At 41.2% G+C, this 11174-nt stretch overlaps 1 protein-coding gene across 2 annotated transcripts in view; it reads left to right on the top strand.

Annotated features, from left to right (window-relative positions):
• LOC309376647 (sodium channel protein type 2 subunit alpha) overlaps positions 1-6324 on the top strand; it is a 95852-nt gene extending 89528 nt beyond the window's left edge. For both annotated transcript variants that reach the window (XM_081923179.1, XM_081923180.1), the window contains exons 25-27: positions 1333-1437; positions 2312-2582; positions 2822-6324. In XM_081923179.1, coding sequence (XP_081779305.1) covers positions 1333-1437; positions 2312-2582; positions 2822-4008 — 1563 coding nt within the window. In that variant the 3' untranslated portion in view covers positions 4009-6324. The remainder of the gene's footprint in view (positions 1-1332; positions 1438-2311; positions 2583-2821) is intronic.
• Positions 6325-11174: the final 4850 nt, after the last annotated feature.

The raw sequence follows: 11174 nt of genomic DNA on the forward strand, positions 1-11174 counted from the left end.
TATATCTGAGGTACACATTTCTTATAGACATCTTCTGAAGACACAGGAAAGCCTTAAGGAAAATAGAGATTTAGGAGGGACTTTATGACTATGTGTACTTTATCTGTTGAATTTATTATTTCTCCAACCTCTAAAGGCAAGGCTTTTGATGAAAATCCCCAGGCAAAGCAGCTCCTATGCTTTTGACAGCCATACAATGTGCAGAAAACAACTGGGAGGGATTGTAGAGCATGAGAACTAACTTCACCCCTTGCTAATGTCACCCAATGAGCCAGTTTTTGCACACTGATATATACTCGGAGTCAAGAGTGAATTTCATGCTCTTTATTCAGCTCATAGTGGTGAGGAGGAATGGAAGTTCCCCCAGAATGTCTGCTTTATATACATTATTTACACAAATAAATAATGTAGGCAACCTGATTGGCCTACAGGAGAATCCCAGAATTAGCCAATCACGGGCCCCATGTGATTGGCTAATTCCGGGATTCTCCTGTAGGCCAATCAGGTTGTGGATTCACTTCCACCTGGAGCTGGATTGGGTGGCTCCTGTGGACCAATCAGACTGCTGCATTCTGAATCCTATTGTTCTAGGACCAATCAGACTGCTGCATTTTGGATCCTATTCAACTGAGTACATAACACACAGAGAGAAGCAGCAGCAACCAGTAAAAGTAGACAAACCCATTAAAGACACCAGAGCCTGGTTAGAAAATAAGTTGGCAAGCCTTATTTTGAACCTCATTACACTTAATAAATTAGGGTGCCGTCAGCAGTAAGACTTCACAGAGCAGTGCAACCAGGGCTGCATCCACATTCTCAGATCAACCAGAGCAGAAGTGGGGGAGGGGGATTCCCTTCCCTGCCTCCACTCCCTGCACTATTCCTTCAGTGATGAAAGCAGACTCACGCAAAGGGAATGGCATACGAACATCCTTTCTCTGATCAAAAGAAAGGGGCCTGGACGGCCAGTATTGGAAGGGGGTTGCTACTATGTGAGCACATAAGAGTTCCCACAATAGTAAAGGAAAGGGGGACTAGACTAGGGAATACACAGTGTAGACCTAATGAAATTATTGGACCTCAGCAATCAGGTCCGTTGACTTCAGCTGGTGTTGTTGGGTATGACTTACTTCTGTTCAACCCATAAACCTCTGAAAGCAAGGTCTGTGCCTTGTGAACAGTTAGCAGCACTTTCTCCTATGCCGAGACCCAATGAAAGATGTTGGTTGTTAAGTAAGAATAGATGCCAAAAATAAAAAATAAAAAATTGTTTGCTTGCTTAAAAAAAAAAGAGGTATCCGGTTGTAACCAGGTTTGGTTTCATCCCTTTACTTTGGAGGTCAAGACATCTTTATGACAGAAGAGCAGAAGAAATATTACAATGCAATGAAAAAACTGGGGTCCAAGAAACCACAGAAACCAATACCAAGGCCAGCAGTAAGCCTCATTAAGTTTCCAACCATTATTTACTTATATATCTATCTATATATTAAATTACAATGTCGAGGAGTAATAATAATAATAATAATAATAATAATAATAATAATAATAATAATAATTTATTTGTACCCTGTCCATCTGGCTGGACTTCCCCAGCCACTCTTGGCGGCTTCCACAAAGACCAAAAATATGTCATACATTAAAAACTTTCCTGGACAGGGCTGCCTTAAGATGTCTTCTGAATGTCAGGTAGTTGTTTATCTCTTTGACATCTGATGGGAGGGCGTTAAGTGGGAATGCAGTTGGAACACAGATTGACACTCAGTCAAAATTATATCCAATGCAAGATTAAGAACATATTTCTTAGGCACTGCCCTGAGTGGGCACTAGAAAGGTGGGGAAGAAATATTGTATCTAAATAACTAAGAACATAAGAGGATCCCTGCTGGATTAGATCAAAGACCCATCTAGTCTACCTTTCTGCTCTCATAATAGATGCCCATGGGAAGCCTATAGGCAGTTATATGCTTCCTATGCCATTTAGGTAAGGATTTAGAGCTCACACAGGGCAGCCATTGATACACTTCCTTCACATGCCAGTGTTGTCCTGTCCAGGAGGGATAATACTGGCATGGGGAAAACTCATGCCCTTTTCTACTGTAGGGTCTTGTTGCATTATGGCAGAGTTGTGACTGTAAGCCACTCAGCAGCTCCCACTGGACTGAGAAATGGCCCCTAGTGCATCTAGATTTGGTTTTACCTTAAACAGTTGGCCGTAGAATGAATTACAAATGTTCCGTACAAGGTATCTACTGGTAAACTATGTAAATCATGAGATATTTGAATAAGACATTGTTTTCTTCATCTACAGAACAAATTTCAAGGCATGGTCTTTGATTTTGTAACAAAACAAGCCTTTGACATCAGCATCATGATTCTTATCTGCCTTAACATGGTCACCATGATGGTGGAAACAGATGACCAAACTGATGCAATGGAAACTAATCTATACCGAATTAATCTGATCTTCATAGTCCTTTTCACCGGAGAATGTGTCTTGAAACTGATTTCACTCCGCTATTATTATTTCACCATTGGCTGGAACATTTTTGATTTTGTGGTTGTCATTTTATCCATTGTAGGTAAGAAAAATTACAATTCAATAGAACACTAAAATGGTGGTTAATGAAAAATTTGGAAAGTTAATGGGAAATATGAAAAAAAACCTTTTCAATATCTTAATTAATCTCTAATTGTAATTTTCTGAATACTGTAGAGTTCGTTTTCCATTTTAAATGGTGGGTTGCAATTTTTATCATGCTATTAAGATTAGATGTTGCATTCCCTTTTTAAGTAACCTATTTATAATTTTTGTTTTTAGGTATGTTCCTAGCAGAGATTATTGAGAAATACTTCGTATCACCCACCTTGTTCCGAGTGATCCGACTTGCCAGGATAGGTCGCATCCTGCGTCTCATCAAGGGTGCTAAAGGGATCCGCACCCTGCTTTTTGCCTTGATGATGTCTCTCCCTGCCTTGTTCAACATCGGTCTTCTCCTTTTCCTGGTCATGTTCATCTATGCTATATTTGGAATGTCCAACTTTGCCTACGTGAAGAGAGAAGTGGGAATCGATGACATGTTCAACTTTGAAACTTTTGGCAACAGCATGATCTGCCTTTTCCAAATCACCACCTCTGCTGGCTGGGATGGGTTGCTAGCACCCATTCTCAACAGTGGGCCGCCAGACTGTGACCCTAACAAAGACCACCCAGGAAGTTCAGTCAAAGGAGACTGTGGCAATCCTTCCGTTGGGATTTTTTTCTTCGTTAGCTACATTATTATATCATTTTTAGTTGTAGTAAACATGTATATTGCTGTGATTTTGGAGAACTTCAGCGTTGCCACAGAAGAGAGTGCTGAGCCTTTGAGCGAGGACGACTTTGAGATGTTCTATGAAGTCTGGGAAAAGTTTGATCCGGATGCAACTCAATTCATAGAGTTTAGTAAACTCTCCGATTTTGCAGCTTCACTGGATCCTCCCCTTCTAATACCAAAACCGAACAAAGTTCAGCTTATTGCGATGGATCTGCCCATGGTAAGTGGTGACAGAATTCACTGCCTTGACATCTTGTTTGCTTTCACAAAACGTGTTTTGGGTGAAAGTGATGAAATGGATGCCCTTCGTGTTCAAATGGAAGATCGGTTCATGGCAGCCAATCCTTCAAAAGCTTCTTATGAACCAATTACAACCACATTAAAACGAAAGCAAGAGGACGTATCTGCTGTCATCATTCAGCGAGCCTTCAGGCGCTACCTCTTAAAGATAAAAGTTAAAAAAGTGTCCTGCCTATTTAATAAGGATCGAATCAAAGCTGGAGATGACAAAGAAGATATGATCATTGATAAGCTGAATGAGAATTCTACCCCCGAAAAAAATGATATGACCCCTTCCACCACCTCTCCACCTTCCTATGATAGCGTTACAAAGCCTGATAAAGACAAATATGAAAAAGACAAATCAGAAAAGGAAGATAAAGGTAAAGATATCAGGGACAGTAAAAAATGAGCAAAGCGCGAAGGATTCCCTTTGTGACAAATTGTTTACAGCTTGAGAAAATAGAGTATTATTTCAAAAGGACTCCAAGTGGAGGTTTATGCCAAACTGACTGTTTTTGCACACACACACACACACAACACACACACAAATATATCTATAAATATATATACAAATGTTATATATATACTTAAGGTCAGTGCCTATTAACAAGACAGTGACCCCCTCGTCAATTCCCATGCTGCTGTGTAAAACAGGATGGGAACTTTGACAGGAGGCTACTGTTTTTATTACCAGCTGACACTGCTGAAGAGGAAAGAAAAATGGCTACCCAGACTGTAGGGACCAGTACAAGAGGTGCAAACCTAGAATTTATGTGTGTTTAACATAAAACACTCAAGTACAATAACTGTATCCACTGTTTGCATTCCAACTGCCACCTTTTGCCATATTTTTACAAACAAACGAAAAATCAGTGTTGGTGAGGTTGTCATTTTTTTAATTCACAGGTTGTTTACTATTATATGTGACTATTTTTGTAAATGGGTTTTATGTTCAGGGGTGGGTGGGTTCAGGGTCAGGGGGACCATGAGGACCAGCTGTTCTGTCTGATTCTCTTGTACAGACAGAAGAAGTGATTTGCATGAAGGCATGCTGCACTTATAGACCATGCATGGAAACAAGTAAGACTTCTTTGCACAAGGGTTTTAAATACTTCCATGTTTCAGGATGGCTCCAGATTCTGAGGTGCTGAATAAAAGTATACATCTTTACGTCTCATCCTGACAATTCTTAAATGTGCCTGTAAGTCTCATAAACTCAACAGTTACTCGACAGAGGTATTTTTGTCCCCTCCATGTACCGTTCCGTTGTCAAGTTGACACGCACGTAACTAAATTTGTAGTTGGATAGGGAAACCGGGTGGGGATTTTTGTTTAAGTGTTCTTTAGGAAACAAAAATGTGTTCATCTGGAGCACTAAACTGGCCAAAAGGGGGGAGAAGAACCTGACATTTATAAGTTTGTTTTTGCTTTCTCCTGCAGTATTGTTTAGCCATCTTCTGCTCTCAGCAAGGTTGACACTGTATGTGTCAATGAGATAATGCTGTCTATGTAAATAGTTCTTTTAACCCCGTGGTGCATGTTTGAGCAAAGGAATAATGACCTGTGCACAATATTTATTGCATCAAATATGTACCACAATAACTGTAGTTCGCAAGCCTTGAACAGGAAAATATGATGTATTCTGTACCATTATAAGTAGTTTGGAGGCTATCACTGATGCATGTTGTTTATCTTGCCTTCGCTGCTGTATTTTTCTTGGATTTGTTCAGAAATCTAATATGGGAAGCCATATGTCAGTGGTAAAAGTGAAACAAATTGTTTAACCAGATATCATTCCTCATTTCATCAAGCAATAGTTTTCAGCTATCCGGTAAAAAAGAAAAGAAAAGAAAAGAAAAGAAAAGAAAAGAGAAAAGCTTCTTGTTCTGCCCTTACTTTATTCTTCTCTTGAATTTTAAGTGAGTATTGTACAGTGTGTAGCCAGCTGTACACATCATGTTGCAAACTGCTTAAATCTGTTCAAATACATGGTTAGGATTTTCTAAGAAAAAATATAAATAGTGTACAGATGTCATTCAATTTTATTTTTCAGCATTTTGTACATAAATGGCAAAACAAAACTGATCTTCAGGTCGATGTCACAGGCAGTTCTTACTTTCTGTCCATAGCACTTTTTAATTGAAGAACTTCACAAAGTAGAAAAATAATGAAAGGCAAGAATGGGGGGAATGTTAGGTTTCTGGGTTACCTTTTTTTTTTTAATTAGTACTGTATTTTTGCACACATCTTAATGTGAATTTTCAGATGGAGTCCAAAATGCACTTGCTTCCAAATAGCTATAACTTGTAATTGAAATGTGGTGGGAAAGATTTGTTTGAATTCCTAGCACTGCCTGCATAAGCAGTTAGTCTTATTATCCATAAAATCCTTGATCTTTTCCAGTGTTTGTTTACATAGACTATTCTTATTCTTGTTGATTCATGCTGCACTAGAAGTCTTCTAAATATTATATGCGGTTCTACAATTATAATTTCTCCCCTCCACAAGAACCAAGTAGCGAACTTGTATATCTGATCACACCAGGACATTTTCTTTTCCCGTATTCCATTCACAGGCAAAAATTAAATGTTAATTCCTCCTTTTACTGAAACTGTTGACTTTGTGTGTTGGTGAACTGCATGCAGGAAAATGCTATTACCATAAAGAACGGTAAGCCACATTACAGTTGAGCCAAAAGAATAAAGACTTCATTTTTTTTATTGTACTTGATGGTTCTGTCTTTGTTTTTTGTTTTCTTTTACTGCAAAATATTTTAAGATGGCTGGAATTCTGACCTTAAAGAGATGTTCACAAATACAATAAAAATAAGAGGTTTTTGTTGTTTCAGTATTAAACACACTTGCCAGAGCACATCACATTTGGCATGAGAATGTCACTGAAAATGGACACCTTATGCTGATACACATCTGAGCCATAAAGCGTAGAATAGATGAACTATTTCACTATAGTCCATCACTATACGACTCTCTGCATCTGTGCCGTTTGTGACAGATCATGCTCATTTTCATTATGAATGGCTAAACAGACTTTCACTTCACATTTCTTACCTCTTACAGGTTTGCATCAGGCATGCAGGTACTGTATGTTTGATGACTTGCAGCTTTATAAGTGAGCTGATTCCATGGGGATATTGTGCCTGAGATGGTATGAAAGTTCTGTCCATGGCATTTATTTATTTAAAAGGCTTTACCCCATTCTTTGGGACGCGGGTGGCGCTGTGGGTTAAACCACAGAGCCTAGGGCTTGCCGATCAGAAGGTCGGCAGTTCGAATCCTCACGATGGGGTGAGCTCCCATTGCTCGGTCCCTGCTCCTGCCCATCTAGCAGTTCGAAAGCATGTCAAAGTGCAAGTAGATACATAGGTACCGCTCCGGAGGGAAGGTAAACAGCGTTTCAATGTGCTGCTCTGGTTTGCCAGAAGCGGCTTAGTCATGTTGGCCACTTGACCCGGAAACTGTACGCTGGCTTCCTCGGCCAATAAAGCGAGATGAGCGCTGCAACCCCAGAGTCGGCCATGACTGGACCTAATGGTTAGGGGTCCCTTTACCTTTTTTAACCCCATTCTTTAGCTAGAAAGACTCCAAAAACATCTTACATATGATGAGTAACAGAGAATGGAGCCCTTCCCCACATGTTTACAATCTAGAAAACATCACACAAAAGGGGGAAAAGATGAGGGAAGAGGAAAACTTGCAAAGTCAGGGCCTGGTTCTTACTATGCAAAATTCTTATAACGTGCATCTTAAATAAAATTAGTTTGGGGAGAGCCAAATGGAGCTTGTATTTCAGCAGAACTAATGGAGTGGGTCTTGCTTCCCCATCTTTTCCTCTCCTGCAGCAAGATGGAATAGTGACCATTACATGTTATTTAGCCCATGAAACCCCAGTTCTGAAGGAAATGTTGACTTCTTATTGTAGTCATCAAGATGAAATCATGCATGTGCAAAGGTGCCTTTAAATCACAGGTTGCCAATGTTTTTTGTCCTGTCAGCACATTTGTAAACTGGAGCAGCACTCATGGAACCACACACAAACACACACACACAAACAATATCACACATGCACCTACCCATCCAATAGTTAGGCTTGAATTGGGGGGGAAAGACCAATTGGCTACAACAGAGTGGTTTCAAGCCTAATTTTAACTGCAGACAGAGGGTGCCCAGGAACACCTTTGTGAGTACAAGTGCCCCACTGGGACACCCTCCTTAGATTACCAATATTTTATATATGCGCCTTACAAATTTGCACTTTATACAGTCATTATTGTTATCTCTAGGAAATGGGATTTGGCTAAATTAAGCCTCTGTGCATACTCTTCCTTCTCATATCTATATAACACATTAAGGTTGGTTTTTTCCCCCTCCAGTGACAAATGATACATCGTTGGTTTTGCTTAATAATTGATTACTATTTCCCCTGTCCTACAAGATCAAAGCCTAGAATTAATGCAGCATTCTGATAAAGGATAGGGAGAGCATGGATGCCACCGCCCTGTAGCTTTGGGCAGCAGCTGTCTGCCAGTGACGGGGCAGCAGCTGTCTCCCGGTGACAAGAGTGATGACTATTCTGTAGACTTGTCATTCACAGCAGTGCCTAGAGTCAGACTGTGATCTCTGCACATCAAGACTGAAATGTGCTCACATCAGAATGAAGAGTGCTCCACTATGCATCCTTGTAAACAGAAAGATCCACAGGCCCCTTACAGGAAGAGGTGTCACATGACAGACTTCTGGCCTGATTTCAAGGCTTACCTCAGCAACAAATATATTTCTGGGACAGAGCTGCTCGAATGGCGGGGCTGAACACCACCCTGATTCAGTATGGTACACTGTTAATACAGTGGTACCTCTGGTTACGAACTTAATTCGTTCCGGAGGTCCGTTCTTAACCTGAAACCGTTCTTAACCTGAGGTACCACTTTAGCTAATGGGGCCGGCTGCACCACCGCGCGATTTCTGTTCTCATCCTGAAGTAAAATTCTTAATCCGAGGTACTACTTCCGGGTTAGCAGAGTCTGTAACCCGAAGTGTTTGTAACCTGAGGTGTTTGTAACCCAAGGTACTACTGTACCAGATTAGCAAAATTCATGGCCTGCAAGTGAGGGGTGTGTGTTTCTTGTCACTATGTCCCACTTTTTACAATTAGCCCTTCCACTCTGATCAAGTACAGCAATAATAACACCTAAGTTGCTTTGAAGATGACATATCACAAATAAAAATCAATGGCAAAAAATACAGGGTGGGGGGAATCCACATTTTAGAGCAGCACAGCACTGGGACCCGATTGTTCCTACAATGCATCCAGCATTTTTATCTAAAACTCCCTCTCTGTTTGTCTCTTTCCTAGAATGCCAACTCTTGAAATAAAAAAGCTGGCTCCTGGGTAGAACCTAGCAGCAGAACTGGAACGACATGTTTTTGGTTGCCATACATCCCAAATTTCCTGTACAGTGGTACCTCAAGTTACGAACTTAATTCGTTCCGGAGCTCTGTTCTTAACCTGAAACTGTTCTCAACTGTTCTCTTAGCTAATGGGGCCTCCTGCTGCTGCCGTGCCGCTGGAGCACAATTTCTGTTCTCATCCTGAAGCAAAGTTCTTAACCCGAGGTACTATTTCTGGGTTAGTGGAGTCTGTAACCTGAAGTGTATGTAACCTGAAGCGTATGTAACCCAAGGTACCACTGTACATAGCCGGTATTCAGCTCTTGTAAACAGCATCTAGGCTGAAATCAGGACGTATGGCAGCTCATGTTGGCAGTGTAGATTTTGGCTCTAAAACACTCAACTATGCCCAAAAAAGCTCAACAATTTTTGTGTCTGGAGGACACACATGTATACGAGCAATAATTATTGCATAAGCAAAGCAACATTAGAAATGCCTTTTTTAAAATTGAAAGAATGATTTTCAAAATTACTATTGAATTGTGTGATAAAGGATGGATTGGATGCAGAGATGAGAAGCAACAACATGCAGGATTATGGACAGCAGGAAGGTTTGTCACCTGAAGGTAGGTGTGTGTGTAATCTAATACAACGTTTAAGGGTGGAGAAATGACACACCCACCATATAATTAATATTAATATTAAGTATACTGAAATATTAAACAAAAAATATACTACCCACTAATGAACAGATAAACAACTCCCCCCCCCCTTTCCCCTCCCCACCCCACCCAAATCTCCCAAGGCAACGCACCCAGGCCGCAACCACACACTTCACTGCCCCACTTCACACCCTGGGTATTTTTGCTTGGAGAGCCAGTGCGGTGTAGTGATTAAGAGCGGTAGTCTCGTAATCTGGGGAACCAGGTTCGTGTCTCCGCTCCTCCACATCCAGCTGCTGGGTGACCTTGGGCCAGTCACACTTCTCTGAAGTTTCTCAGCCCCACCCACCTCACAGAGTGTTTGTTGTGGGGGAGGAAGGGAAAGGAGAATGTTAGCCACTTTGAGACTCCTTCGGGTAGTGATAAAGCGGGATATCAAATCCAAACTCTTCTTCTTCTTCTTGGTTTGAACATGTCCTTGAACACATGTTTTCCAAAATAAATATGCATTCTGCACTTGGTTATAAAATGCTACTGTCAGCTATCAGCGCCCCCTGGCATGAACACAGACCGAAATGAATCTGGTTGTGGTGTCATGAACAACCAGAAAACACTGGGGAAGAACAACTTCACGGCACTCTAAGGCAGTAACGTGAACACACCCTCAGTTGTGTGAAGAAGCTAGCCTACTGTACAAAGATAAAACCACATGCATTGCGCTATCTTCTTTTGCCTCTCTCTGGCCCTGCCCACCATCAGCATGGTAGTTGCATGGAAGAGAATGACGCACTCAGACTGAAAAACCTTCCCTGCTGCTCCTCTACACTACTTTTATTGAGGATTTGCTCTTAGCAGATGCTATTAGCAACGCTAAGTTTTCCTCACTGATTTCGAGCTGAACATTTTAGTGAGTGCATACCAGGGAGCCTTTGAGATCCCCCCTCAGCATAACTGAGCCTCAATGTTATTGGTTTTGCAGGAGTGAGAAAACCCTGTGTGTTCACTCAAATCTCAAATATCCCCTGGTTTTGCCAACCTGACAAATGTGATCATATGCTCTCCCTGGTCATAATTGCTTCTTCAACCTAATGGTTGTTAACCTTTGCCGGCAGCCATTTTGTTGAGGGCATGGCAGGCAAAGATCCCTCACAAGAAGCACATCATTAAGCACAGATGCCACACTACTCTGAGGAAAAAGAAGAAACAGAATTCACTCATGGAGGAGTGGAGAAACTTCCCATGCCCTGGGTGCCTTAGTGTGGTCACATTCACTCCATTAATTTAAAGTACTATGATACTACTTTAAACCGTCATGGCTTCCCCCAAAGGATTCTGGGAACTGTTGTTAAGGGTGGTGAGAGTTCTTAAGAAACCCCCATTCTCTTCACAGGGCTAAAATTCCCACAGTAGTTTTTAACAATGAATCCTTCTTCCCAGGGAACTCTGGGAATTATAGCTTTGGGAGGGCCATGGGGGTATCCTAACAGCTCTCAGCAGCTTTGCCAAAT

Source organism: Podarcis melisellensis, assembly GCF_964234715.1.
Source record: "Podarcis melisellensis genome assembly, chromosome: 1".
Lineage (NCBI taxonomy): Eukaryota > Metazoa > Chordata > Lepidosauria > Squamata > Lacertidae > Podarcis > Podarcis melisellensis.